Genomic DNA, 14741 nt, shown 5'->3' with positions numbered 1-14741 from the left:
CTAACATTTGCCAAAAAATGACTACTTCTCCAACACAAAATATTAACACTTACTTCTGTTGCTCCTGCATGACATGAAGTTGCTCAAGTTTTGTTTTATGTTCTGCTTCCAATCTATTGAGCATATCTCTTATAACACAAATAAAAGAATTGAACTGGAAAAAAAATAGATAAGAAGTTTGGATTTTGCAGTGATGGAATTCAGATAGGTGTAACTTAGCAGGTAATACCTCATAAACCTACAATACACAATGTAAGATAAAGTCATCTTACACAATGTAAGATAAATAATTTGTACTCCACCTTCATTCTTGTGCATTAGATAGCAAATTACAAGCAGAGTGCATAGTGAAACATGGAAAAATACATGCCACTAAAAAAATTGAAATAGACAATAGACACAGACATGCAGTAATGAATGAATTTTTTTATGACAACAGTTTAAATTTATCCTCTGATAATTGTCAAGGAAAAGCATGCAAAACAGTTGTGTTCCTACCTGATTGAGATTAAGATTGTTCTCAATACTAAGAGGAATCAGATGGGGTAATACTTTTCCTGCAAGCTGTTCTTTGGTAATTCCCAACTTCTTGTGAGTAAATGTACATTTGTAAATACCTAACACAGCACATCAAAATAAGAGAAATTGTTAAGTTTAGCAAACAATGTCAACAAACTCGAAGTAGCACACTCATATATGTATTGAGCAAGCACTGTGCTTGTGTGCAAGCAGGGACAAACGTGGCCAAGAGACTTAAAGGCTAAGAACTGATCCACACAAACTGCAAGAGGCTTTGCTACAGTTCAGAACAAGATGTCCAAAGTCTCACTTTGCAGCTATGAAACCTGGTATTAGTGAAAGCCTTGCTCTGGCCAATTATTTGAGAATATACATCTTTGAATGTGCAAGTGATTTGCCACAAACTGACACACTGCCACTGAGGAATCAAGCTGCATCAACTAAGGGTGTGTTCTCTCTCTCCTGGCTCACTACAAGTAGCTAGGATTAACTATCATCCTGCTCTCTGATGGTTTTTTACAAAAACTGTCAACTATAAGTTTTGGACTGTTACACATAGTATCAGAACTCATGCATAATCTTTATCTGTTTCAAATTCACTGGGAAAAGAATCCTGACATGCATGAGAGACCCAGTGTTAAGCCCAAATGTTCTGGAGTGTTTCTGACAGGAAGAATCCTCTGCTGAAATAGTCCAGCTCTGGTAGCAAACACTGAACATACTAGCATAAAAGACACAGCAGCTTTCCTCAATTGCTATGGTAGTAGAACAGAGCTGTCACCAAGACAAAGACAGTGAAGGATTGTATTATGATTATGGAAGAAAGGAGAGCCTGAGTATATAAAACTGATTTCAGCCCATCATTTCCAAACCAGGATTCACTTACTGTATCTGAGTAGAATTCAGAATTAACAGAGCTAAAGCAAAAAATAGAGTCTCTTATACTTAGATAGCAAATAAAAGTCGAAGCTGCAAGGGTTAAGGGAAACAGGCAGCTTTAGATCAGTACAGACAAGAGGCCTTCTTGCTGCTTTTGAGCAAATAAAAATAATGCTGCCATCACACATGAGCACAGTGTTTAATGAGGGTTACTGGCAGTGCAGCTCAGCTGTTACAACTGGTCTACACCACTTTGGTGTCAGGAGGGGAAACAGTCACTGCCTTCCAGACTTGGCCAAGGAGTCACAACTCTTCCTTGGCAGTGGCTCTGGTCATCTGGATTCCTTAAGCCCATTCAATTTGCTAAAATCACACACCCTGCGAAAGGCAAGCACCAAGCGGCAGTAGGAAAGCTCAAGTGGGAGTGAGGTATTCCCCTCGCAGAAGTACCATCGAGTTTTGTTAGTCATTTTGGGAGACCTCACTCAGACTGTGTTCCACTTCTGCCCATAGGCACAACTGTGTGCCTAAATATCCAACAAAATGAGTCTAACAAAACCTGCAGTAAGGAACAGCAGATTTGTTCACCATCATTTACAGCATCTGCTATGCAAGAGTGGTAAAAGAAGGCAACAGTAACATCTCAAAAGCTCCAGCATCTAAAAGATGACAGTTCATATATTCTTCTGAAGAAAACAGCACCTCTGACTCTGTGGAGCACCTAGTCCATGTAAGTGTTGCAGTCCAAGAACTGCAGTGAGTACTCAGAACTGCACCGGGTCCTGAGGACTGAAAATATATGTACTAGTCATATATGTCATACATAAGGTATCTGAACAGGGACATACTCAAGAACCAGAAAGTTTTTAATAGTCATTTTAGGGATACACTATGTAAACATGTTCAATGGTAACACAGAAAGCTCATGGGTTTACAGTATCAAAACACAAAAGAGAAAGTTGGAAGTATTAGTTACCTAAAATTCCCATGAGCACCGCAGGTTCCTTTGATGGAATTTGTTGTAGAAAAGGTAAAATATCATCAAGCACAAACCATTTATCCAAGTATTCCAAGATCTTGCCCAAACACACTAGTGAGTTTACCCGGACCTGTGAAGTATGATAAGAATTAAACAAAGTCTTTATTTATAGAAAAAAACCCAAAACAAATTTACAAAACTCGTAAGAAAATCTTTGTACTGAAAAATTCAAGACAAGTTAAAAAAAGGTTTTGTATCATGAAAGAAAAACACTTGTTTTTATGCTCACAAAAACTTAGCTTTTCTACATGACAAACATTGTCAACGTGTATTACTGTGGAACTCACTTCAGTGATTTTGACACTATTACTAACATGGTAAGTTGTTAACAACTTAAAAAATTGTTAGAGCAAAGAAATGATGCTTTTGCACTTTTAAGAAGTTTTTTAAAAAAATTCAGTAAGAAATCAGAACACAATGGTTGGCTTTTCTTTAAAGATGCAACATGGTAGACCCAAAGTAATTAAAGGTTACAATATTTTCTGAACACTAGAGAATGTTACTATGATACTCACAGCAAGAGAAGAAGTTTGCAAACATGCATTTTTAATTCTTGGAATTAATGAATTTTTCATTGATGGGTAATCGATTAAATTGGCAAACGTGGGAATTATGTTTAAGCAAAGCTCCTAAAAAAGAACCCAAAAACACACAAGTTTAAAAAGAAACATGCACATTTATTATAAAATTAGTACTAATGTAACTCAATATCAGTTAGTTTGAAGTGTCTTCTTATGCTTTCCTCTTAAGGAAATCTGTTCAACTAAGCTGCCCTTAATCTATCACACTTACCTAAAAATAGCTATAATAATAAAGCATCATGGCATGTGTACAGAATCTTCAAAAACGGATTTTATAAAAAAAGAGCCTTCTTAAATTCATAATATTTAAACAGCAAAAACATCTTGCATTTTCATGAGGCTCCTTTATATAAAACCCAGCTTTTACTGCACCAAACTACCAATCTCTTACATAAATCAAGAAAATGAGTACTATCAATAATACTGCAGTAAAATGATAGACTGAATGATAAAATCATGTCAAGATTAACCATACTTTAGCACAGAAAAAATAAACACAATTTCAGACCAATCTCAAAAAAAAGAAACAGCAATACTAAGTATATGTTGTAAGTAAACACCTCAGTAATCAAAGTACTGATGCAGAAAGAAACTCATGACAGATACTTAGAAATAAAACCTTTGTCCCTAATACTACAAAGGCAGAAGTCACATCTGATTATCCAAAACCGCCTTTGAGAAATATTTTGTTTCTTTATCTCCCGCTCCTGAACGTTTTTGGGTAACTGGAAGTTAACTACAGTTGAATGATTAAAAAAAATCCCCAGAAGAACTTTAGAAAGGTAGAGAAAGACTAAGGAGAAAAAAAATCATGGATATATAAAAATGTCACCAGAATGTAGATTAATACGAGTTTACAGCACAGGTCTCCTGAGGTAACTGTCAGCACAGATGTTCTCACCAGCAGGAGCTCAGAACAAGCCACCTCTCACTGACTGGTAAAGCATGCATGCCTGCATGGTTTCTGCTGCACAGGCAGTGAAATATAAATGCATATCCTACTTTCTGCTATGGTGGCTAGTAGGAATCTAAGATAAGAGCATTAGAACAACAGCCAAGTGGTTACCTTCCTGGAAAACAAGGAAACTAAATTTTACATTAACAGAAACAAATGTTCCTTAATAAAGCATTCATCTCTTTCAACATTCAGGCATATTATACAGTTTCGGGGTTTTGTTAAGTAAACAAATACATGAGTACACAAAAAGTTGGCATGTCAGCTGAAAGAGGAAAAAAGAAAGTTTTAAATAAAGGCTGCAACTACTATACCTGGATCTGAATTGAAGGTGCTTCCAAGGCTCTATAAACCATTGGCAGAACGCTGTTCTTTATTTCATCTGGTGGAGTTTTGGTTAGAAGCAAGTCCATTTTTTGCAGGAAGATTAACAATATCTATTCAAAGAAAGACAATTCAGAAGCCAAAAGTTTTAACTGCAAAGGATATATTTACAATTTAAAGTGTGTTGTATCATATCAAAAAAACTTCAGAAGTTTTCTTATAACTCAGGAAATATGGTCACTTACCATGTTGCTTGCCTGAAGGCATGGAAGACAAAAAACACTTTGACATGTTATTGCATTTTAAAAACAGCAAATACAAATCCAACAAAATATGTATGTTCTAGACTGATTCTTCTGAAATAACAAACCATAATGACTCAGTAAGGAGTTTTCTACTTACACGAACTTGTAAATAGTTCTTGTTTCTCTTTATTGTCTTTTGTTAATATACACCCTCAGAAAATCTTTATACACACATCACAGCTACAAAAGCTAAACTTCCAAAAAACAGTAACTCAAATTCTGTCCTCAAAGCACTTGATCACAACTCCACATATACAGCTGTATTCCATGTGTCTAAAATCAAAATAGGGACATAACAAAAACAATATAATGGCTACTAGATGGAAAAATAAGCCTTTATTCTATTTAACATGGAAATTGTGTATCCTAAAATTAAAAAGATAATAATAAAATATTCCTCAAATAAAATATTCACATCACATTAACTTAAAAACTAGAATAGCACATATGCATAGTGGGATCCATCTTGCTTAAGATTAGCCATCTAAAGGTTAAACACTATTTTAAATCACTCAGCCAGCTCAGTTTTAAATACAGAGCACTCATAAGATTCGTATCACAACTCAGACAGGTGCCAGAGGGGACAGTGAGCATCCATTGATAGCAGAACTCCTTTCAGAAAACAGGTTAAACTAGATGGATAAATTATGTTTAGAAGTATCATATTTATAACAAAAAGCCAAATATTTTATAGGAACATTTACATTTTTGTCTAAAAATACATGGCAATCATGTATGTCATGATTCTATGTCTTCTATGTCAAATAAACAGGAGCACTGAAGTGTAGAAACAGAAATGTACCAAGACCCCATTACAAATTTTCCCCTTTTATTTATTCCCCCTTCTCTTTACAGAGAAGGAAAATAGATTTTTATAGTGCAGCTAATATGTGTTTTCTTGTTGGAAATGTGTAATTTCCCAAATTGCACACACACACACAAAATCATTCATTTGTTCCATGAACATTGATTCTGATGTAATATCCCCATATTTGGGACAATCAGTGTGAAATGGACGAGACTAGTTTTAAAGCTAAATTTCATGGTTTTCTTCAATACACAATTTTTGTCCTAAACTTGAGTTTTTAAGCCTTACATGTTCTCTTAACACCTGCTCTTCTCTAACAACCCTAACCACGTAATGTGGAATTACAGTTTCTATGTTTAAGCTTCTAGGATTCCATTTGATACTTTTTATCTATTTAGGTAAAAATTAAGAAGGTACTGATTCACACACACCATTTACTAAGCAATTAACAGCAGCTGCACTCTAAGTAACAATCCTTCATTCATTAATGCAGGGCCCAGTACTTGTCAGGGACCACTTCTGAGGAGTGAACTAGAAAATGAATTTACAGCACATCCTATGCTGTCTATGGAATCCTGTAGATACAAATTAAGGGTTTGTCTGGGAAGCTATGTCAGAGTAAGCTAGGATGTTAACATACAGCACACATTACTCCACACTAACAAGAAGAATAAGTTTATCTAAATATTCCATTTTCATATTATGAATTCCCTTACAAAAAGACATTGTGAACACTACCTGAATTTCTTCATCTTGAATTAGAGCAGGTTTCCTATGATGCATTCATTTCCTAATTTGAATATCCTACTAAAGACAAGCAACAGGCCCCTCATACAAATCTGTAACATTTTGAAAAAGTGTTTGGAAGAAACACTGGCATCTTCCCTGAATACCCTTCTCCAGGAGTTAGAAGCACACAGAAACCAGAAATTTCTGCCTTGTACAAAGATAGCCACACCTGGAAATCTATCCTCTGGCATTCTGAACCTCTAATTTTTTCTGGAATTCCTGATATATTAACTTTGAAAACATGACCTAGATTATTTAAACTTTGCCATACTAAAAAGACCATAGAAATAATAGTTGAATAAGCCATGCAGTACTTTGCATTAAAAATACCAGCATAAGAATTTAATAGTTTCTAGATAGTCACAGAGAAGCTTTGCAAAGATCTGCCATTATGAGTTGACTCCAGGTTTGTATTTTGCTTCCTTCATCTCTCAAGATACAAACAGCTTTTGTGTCCATTATGCTCCAGATGTAACTTTGCTACAAACTTTTTGGAGCAAGGATTATGTCACAAATCTAATGCTAAAGGCAACAGAACACAGATTTACCTTTTAGGATGACACAGCACAAATGAGATGTTCACTGGCTTTTGGTTAGTTAAACATTGACTTTTTTCAAGACAAAAGAACTAACATAAAGCTTTGGTGTACAAAGTATAAACAGCATTAAGTAGTTCAAATTTCCTGAGGTATTCTCAGACAGCTGCCTCCTTCCCTGCCTCCACAGTGTAATGACACTTCTCTGGTCCAGTTTTCTGAAATCCAGAAATCAAAGGTCTGCTATGTTTACCTTGCCCTTTAAGTACTCTGCAGATAAATAATGGCACACAGGAGTGAGCTAGAAGGAATGCATACCTGTCTCTCATCTGTGGAGGTACAATGCCCTACTTTGTGACAGATTTCTCAGGAATCATCACGGTGATGACAAAAGGATGCAAATTTTTGCTCCTTTACAGTAATGACTATGTCTTAATGTTATACATTTAAACAGCAGGGAAAACAGCATATTTTACTTACCTATTACAATTGCCAAATAAAAATGAAATTAATTTCACAAATTTTTGCACAGTCCTCAAACAAATGCTACTCTTAATATGAATAAAGAGCCCTTCTTAGAGAGTGTCAATGCTACAATTTTTCCACCCCACGATCCAAATGTCAGCAAACTGGATAGAAGAAAAAACCCAACTCAAAAAACCCCAGGTTCATCTACTGGTAGAATATATGCAAACTGTACTGTACAATCCTGCTCAGATTGCCAAGATATGTGTTAACATGCATAGAAATATATCTCCTACAATCAACCAAAACCAAGTGGTAAATGAAACCTTTTTTGCAAATCTCATCTTATCTATAAATGCAATATACCCTCAGAATTCATCTAAACAAGCAGAGGTAGAGGCTTTGAAAATTTCCTGGAAAAATCAATTTTGAATGAATCAAGACTGCCTGGACAACTACAGAGCAGACTGGGCAATGTGTGTGAAGCTGGAAAAGGGAAATAGAACAATTAGTCATTTTTACAGGGAAAACAAAAACAAATACAAAAATTTTAATATGAATAATATTAACATACCTGGATTGGTTCTTGCTGCTTAAAAACAGGACCAAGATCAGGTAGAATGAGCTTGATATATTCTTCTTTGGTGCACTCTTCAGCAATTAAGAGAACATTAGGCAAGACAAAGGGCACCATATCCGGATTCACAAATTCAGAAGTCAAGCAAGGCAAAATTCGCTGAATTATAACACGCTAAAAGAAAAAAAACCCCAAGTATGAATCATGTACTGCACCACAGTAAGCTACCATTGTGCCAGTTCAGCAGCTTTTGTATTAGCCTGATATTTATAAAAAAGTAGACATGTAATTTTCAGTTCTGATCTCTTATTGGCACAGTACACTGCAGTTAATTTACACTGTGCTACTCTGTTTAATTTTGTGTTTGCACTCAAAATTAACAACTGTGAAGAACAACAAAAAGCAATTAACTGTACAGAAAATAGGACTTTGAGCCACACATGAGTTATGAAAACCATGCTCCATATGCTTTCTTTAAAAATACCCTAACAAGACCCTAATATGCCTATAAACCCTCCAAATTAGTAATTGTTTTGTTTCTGATCCCCATAATTCACTGAACAAACACATAATCCTACTATATCTTTTTGCAAAACTCCAGACACATTCCCTAACTAGGATTCTACTGATGAAACAGATATTAAAACTGTGGATGTCTACTGTAGCGTTAGACATCCTTAAATGCTCTTGAAGTCAATAAACAGAAATATATGGTTCAAGGGCATAGTCATTTGCCTCATAAAATATACTTTCAAGACAGAAAAAAAAAAGATTATTTGATCAATCAGTGGCTGTCTAAAGTTAGGTGAAATACATGCCACTTATTTCCAAATTCAAAGCACCAACCATATCTGATCAAACGAAAAAATTACTCAATTAAAAAGAATCGAGTATTGACTAAGGAGTCTAAATGTTGCACTGTGTAGTTTTAATTTAATTTTAAATTTCTGTATTTTTAATTCTGCAAAACTGAATTAAAAAACCAGAAATTTAATGCACTGGTTGAGAAGCTCAGTTATTCTATTATGTATTAAACTAATACTATCTTACTATCCCATGTGCATTACGGCTTATATAAATTAAGGTATACCAGAAAAGGAAAGGGAGCCTGTCTAGACATCTTGCTTAATACTGCACAAGAGAAATATGTAATGACAGGCATTTGCCTTTGAGATTTCTGAGCACTGCCAGCACAAGAAAGCACTTAGTCTACTGAGGGAAGAAAGTTTTGCATCATTCAACATTAAAGCACTGCCTTGCTATGAAAAAACTTGAAGCAATCTTATAGGAAAAAAAGGTGGCAAATTGGCTTCAAAGAGCTATGATGGCATCTAAAACACAGGGAAAGCCTTTAAGTGGAGAGAAGACAACTCCTTTTCAAACTGGGATGAACTACAACAGGACACGCAAATGATGGCTCCTTATTTGGCTTATTTGCCATTTCCCATTTAAAGTATTATTGATTGCTGAGGAATACTTCCAGAATAAGCAGGTTCTAATCTCCCTTTATTTCCTTCTACTCCATTCTGACAGTCTCATGGCAGTCTATTATGGTACAATGCTACAGAAAGTCCAGCTTTCCAGACTCAAAATGCTAACAGATGTTTCAAAGTGGCTAAACAAGACATCATTACAAGACATACCTTAGGTAGTTTTGGCAGAACTTTTGGTAGTCCTTTAAAGAATTGTGATTTCTGCAGGTTATCCCTTTGAAATAATGAATCAAAATACTGAAGCGTCATTGCTCCTACATCATCAAAGAATGGTATCTAAAAATAAGACTAAAGGTTATGATCTGGAGGGGGACAACACTGACACTGCTACAATAATTATCATCTACCTATGATAATTACCTGTCCTTTCAATGCATGACAGTAAGCTTTTACAATGACATGTCTGCAACTAACAATTAGAAAATTAAATTTTTACATACCAGGTAGTAAGATATTCAGATACAGGTTTATTATTAAGACAGAATTTTCCTAGCATTTTTCAAAAACTCATGCATGTTATGTGTATCTAAGTTAAAACATTATTTCATTTAGTGGCTTACAAAAAAATGCAATGTAAAAAAAACTTTGAATAAATATTCTTCTAGGAATAATTATGCTATATTATATTATAACACAAGATGACCTACTAGGGCATCCACATCTGGCTCCCACCCCTGGAAACTCCAGAAACCCTGGAAGCTCTGGTATCTCTACCCTATAATTCAGTGTGCAGATGTGGTAAAATATAAAAGATTTTATATTTTTATAAAATCATACTGCTTAATACAACCCCTCACAGATTTGTTTATTGTAGTCCTTCAGAAAATTGAGTTGATACCTAAGAAATATCTGCCAATTCCCTCACTCCCATCTTTCAGCATATAGATGCACAAAACCATCACCTGCTCCCTCTCACTTCTTTGCCCACTGTTTCCTTCAAAAACAGTTAAAACACTGATACCTATCTCTGCATACCATCTTTTTACACCACAAAAAAAAAAAATCCTTTAGCAAAACAAATCTATAAGCAGAAATCTGAAAAGCTATCAGATTGGAGAAAATGGGGCATAAGACAAGGGAAGAACAATGCTACTTTCAGATAGAAAAATGGAGCAACAGTTTTGACAAATTAAAACTTACATTATTTCCTACTTGCAATTAAATTTTGCTTTGCTGGGGTTAACAATTTCTGAATATAATTTATTATTCTGGATACTTAAAAATACACAAAAGTTAATCCTTACGTTTATTGCCCTTTATAATTTCCTCACTTTCAAATCCTTCCAATATAATTTTGAAGACTGAATTGTATAAAACCATAGCACCAAAAAGCTTCCAACTGAATGGAAAGGAATAAAACAGTGTTGCATTGAATAATTTTTGAATAATTGAATATTTTTTTCAAATTCTGTCTCAGCACCCACTTTTTCCCTATAAATAAATATCAGCACAAGGATAACTTTTGGCATCAACTAACATTACATCTAAATGGTTAAAAAATATTTAACATTTAAAATAAAATGATTAGCAGAAAACACTTCAAAATAGGTTTACAAATCAAACAGTAATTTCTCACTTTCCTATGGCTGCTGTATTTTCCATGGACTGACCTTAGTCATTTGATCAGCATCTGGTCTGACTGCTGGAGCTACGTTTAGGAGGAGCTTTACGTGCTCACGCACCTCCTCGGGTATGCTCTCAAGAGTACTGGAGCTTAAACGGCTCAGCTGTGGAAGTAATTCAAGCATGAACACCATGAAGTCAGAAAACTTTGCATGTAACTATTTCCAATATACAACAGGCCTGTACTTTGTTCTCTTGATGGTTTCTCTATCCACGCATTTGATATCCCTCTCTTCTTGCTCACAGTCTCCTCTGTTTCCCAAGAGCCTACCTGTTTTAGGCCCCATCTCTGTTTTTAAAACTTCCCACTGTAGTTCAGCTTATCAGAGAACACAAACACATTATTTTAAACAGGCAAATGTCATTATCTGAGGTGATGTCTACAAACATTAAAACACAGTACATACTGTGTGGCAATGGGCACCAAAAGAACTTACAACAAAGGAAACCTGCATATGAATAGACATTATGTCAGCTAATCCAATTAACTGTGATGCTGTCCTCTGTTAATACTCACAGTCCACAAAGAATGTGAAATGGTGATAGCTAAGTGGATACCAACTGCCATGTCAAGTGATCAAATCACTCTAAACCCAGCCCTCTTCAGTGGTCCTACACAGGTAATTTGCTGCCAGGTGTTTCATACTGTTCACCCCAACAGGTAAGCATTATTTCACAAGACCACATTCAACAGGTTTACAGAGGAATTAGGTGAAAAATGCAATTTTTAGTTTATAAAGTTGGTACACGTAACCTCCTCTAAACATATTTTTATTTCTCATCTTTTGCTGTGATGTTTTTCCTTGTTATAACAACAGTATGCAGGGTAAGATACCATTGTCAGATGGTTTATGTTGGAGCACTGATAGTGTTCTCAATATTTCAATCTATTTTACAGTAGTAACTTTTCAAATACAAAAATCAACAAACAATAACCATAAAAAGAATAAATACCTGGTCCAGCTGTCTACTAAAGCTTTTATAAATATCTTGCTTGTTGACTTCAAAAATTGGTTTCCCTTTATTAAACACCGCATACATAACAGCTCCCAAAGAGTACATATCACTGGCTGTCTCACAGCTCACAGAGAGAATATATTCTGGCGCCAGATACTCAGGATTTGGAAGACACAAGGATGGCAAGTTTGGATCCCATTCCTTACAAGGGAACTTTGGCTACAAGAGAAGTGTGAGAAGCAAAACAAAGTACATTTATCAAGGATTTTTAAAGACCATTTTCAAAAAGAAACTCAAGCAGCAAAAAATAATTAAGCCACTCAAATTCAATTATGAATCAAACATCAACACAGTAAGGCAAAACTGTTAAGTATCTCTGTCTGCAGCTTAAAGTGATTCACTGATGCAGTTTTATCTGAATATTAGAGCTGGGAAGTGTAATGGAAAATCAAAGCACTGCTGTAATGGGGAAACATGAGATATGATGGAATTAATTTTCAAGGTAGCAGTTAGGCACTGAGTAAGTGCAACACACTAAGTCAGGCTTGCAAGTCATCCAACATAGAGGGGAGCAGAAGTGGCACAGGCTCCAGCCTCTGTTTGAAACCATCACTAGTCTACTCTGACCCCACTGAGCTCACTCAGGCCCTTTTTGAGACTATCAAATGCAGCACTTCAATCCAGACCTGTGCCATATGTTCTAACTTCTGGCCAACGAAATACAGAGGTGAATATTAAATAAATGGCTATATACTGGAATGCAAAATCATGAAACTGGTTCCAGGCAAAGACCTGAATTTGAAGCTGAATGATAATAAATATTAAGATGATTACCTCCTGTTCAGATGGATTTGTTGATTGGATACAAAAATCAAAGCCCATAATTTTCCATGCTCCACTCTTATTCAAGATTATATTTTCAGGAGTAATATTTCCATGGACCATTTTGACACTGCTATGCAAAAATGACAAACCTTCAGAAACCTGTTCATAAAAGATCATTATTTCAGGTTAAGTATTTCCCCAAACGTCCTATAAGACATTTACAAAAATTCTGTTCATAGGGTCACAGTTAAATTAAGAAGTTAACTAAGAAACAATTTTTCCTATTTTAGCCTATGCCTTAAAAATTACGCATGAAGGAAATTAAACACAGATGGGTAATCAACAAGTGAGATTACTAGTGTTAATCAACTATGACAGCATAAATGTGGTGGTGCATTCCGCTCTCCTCTCAGGCCACACCATCTCAGAAGAACAAAAATGCTTTATGAAGCTGGTCAACAATATTCACCAAACAAAACCTGGGAGCTAATGGTTCTGTGCAGAACATAAAGAAAAGATTCACATATGGAAGAGACAGATGTAGCATAGACATTTACATGGAAAATAAAAATTAAGTTTCTATTTTACATGTCAGAACAATCAAAGAAAGAGTAGCACCTTAGAGTTTCTAGTGTTTATCCTCTTTTACACTTAGAGAGATCAGGGCACTATTATCTCTCACCTCACAATTATTTGATTTACTATAGGCAGACAAAACTTTGGCAGTGTACTGACTTCATTAAAAAAATCATTAACACTAAAAGCACAAAAAAAATTATAAAGACAACCTGTACCATACCTGAAGCAAACCATATTTGGTCTCCACGTCATAAAGTTTGTATTCTTTAATGTCTGATGGTAAAGGAGAAGGTAGGTTGTCCCAGCTGCCAAGAACATTAGCTAAACTTGCACAGACTGGTTCTGTACAAAATGCCAAGCAATCCCTGTATAGGAAATGCATTAAAAAATTTCTTGTACATAAATGTAATATATCTCTTGACTGCAAATAAAGAACCATACAAATATCAAATATATTGCCAAAGCACCTGGTGCTACCAAAAGCCATGTTATATTTCAGGTTTTGAATTCTTTTAATATTATACTAAAGAGAAACACAAATGTCTGAAGTTGAAAAAATTACTAGAATTAGGATATTTTATTCTCTAACATTCATATAAATCACTAATGATTCACACAATGCCTCATAAATATTTTTTTTAAAAATAATGCTTTCCTTGTCCTGATCCAGGACAAATTGATCAAGTAATTCTTACTGCTATTAAAACTTGTAAAATCAGACTTCTACCTATGCCTAAAACCAACACATCCCTGACTGAAGCAGTACTTAATGAGGTCAGACAATGATCAGAAACTAAATTAATATAAGGGAGCACCTGAATATTCTTTTACTTTGACAACTGACAGAGAAGACTCGCAAACACAAATACACTTGTTATATGAACAGCAGTTTGCATGTGAAGTGATTGTTCTCTAATTATTTTCTTGATTTTTTTTTTCTTCATGAAAAATTAATGGTCTTGCTTATGCATTTTTGTGTCAACTGTGTTTGAAAAGCACAGAAGAAGCGAACTTCCATACATAAGGTCCGGTTGTATCACTGTCAAAATTTCAAATTTCAGAAATGGTCTTATATATTGGAAACCAATAAATGTCTCAATTTCCCAAGCTTCATGCAACACAGACATAGTCATTCTTTACATCTGCATTCTTCACACTGCTCTGCATAGCAGTGGAGGCCCTGGACAGCCACTGCAATTCACTCCTTAATTGTTTTAAAGGGCTTTTTTTGAGAAAGCACTACATGGATGGTAGCACACATACCTGCTTTAAGGATCATTAATTCATCAGAACACTAAATACTGCACCAGTATGGACACAGAAAACAAACCAAAAAACAGTAACAAAGATATATTTTTTAATATAAAGTTCTAGGCAAGAAGACAGAGCCTAACTTTTTGATCACTCCATAAAAACATCAGAAGACGTGTCTCAGCATGAAACTACCACATATTTTTTTAGTATTTCAATAATTAACAAGCTTGACC

At 35.1% G+C, this 14741-nt stretch overlaps 1 protein-coding gene across 2 annotated transcripts in view; it reads right to left on the bottom strand.

Annotated features, from left to right (window-relative positions):
* Positions 1 to 14741, bottom strand: part of SCYL2 (SCY1 like pseudokinase 2) — a 34230-nt gene that overhangs the window by 8475 nt on the left and 11014 nt on the right. Inside the window, exons 4-15 of one of the 2 annotated variants that reach the window (XM_036400674.2) lie at positions 13475 to 13619; positions 12685 to 12834; positions 11848 to 12069; positions 10881 to 10997; positions 9421 to 9546; positions 7775 to 7951; positions 4543 to 4554; positions 4288 to 4410; positions 2953 to 3066; positions 2375 to 2507; positions 499 to 617; positions 54 to 154 (exon numbers count right to left, since the gene is read on the bottom strand). In XM_036400674.2, coding sequence (XP_036256567.1) covers positions 54 to 154; positions 499 to 617; positions 2375 to 2507; positions 2953 to 3066; positions 4288 to 4410; positions 4543 to 4554; positions 7775 to 7951; positions 9421 to 9546; positions 10881 to 10997; positions 11848 to 12069; positions 12685 to 12834; positions 13475 to 13619 — 1539 coding nt within the window. The remainder of the gene's footprint in view (positions 1 to 53; positions 155 to 498; positions 618 to 2374; positions 2508 to 2952; positions 3067 to 4287; positions 4411 to 4542; positions 4555 to 7774; positions 7952 to 9420; positions 9547 to 10880; positions 10998 to 11847; positions 12070 to 12684; positions 12835 to 13474; positions 13620 to 14741) is intronic. The other variant, XM_036400675.1, reaches the window with a different exon arrangement.

This window comes from Molothrus ater, chromosome 5 (assembly GCF_012460135.2).
Source record: "Molothrus ater isolate BHLD 08-10-18 breed brown headed cowbird chromosome 5, BPBGC_Mater_1.1, whole genome shotgun sequence".
NCBI classification, from domain to species: Eukaryota; Metazoa; Chordata; class Aves; order Passeriformes; family Icteridae; genus Molothrus; species Molothrus ater.
The sequence above is the reverse complement of the archived record's forward strand: the minus strand, read 5'-3'. Positions and strand labels throughout refer to the sequence as shown.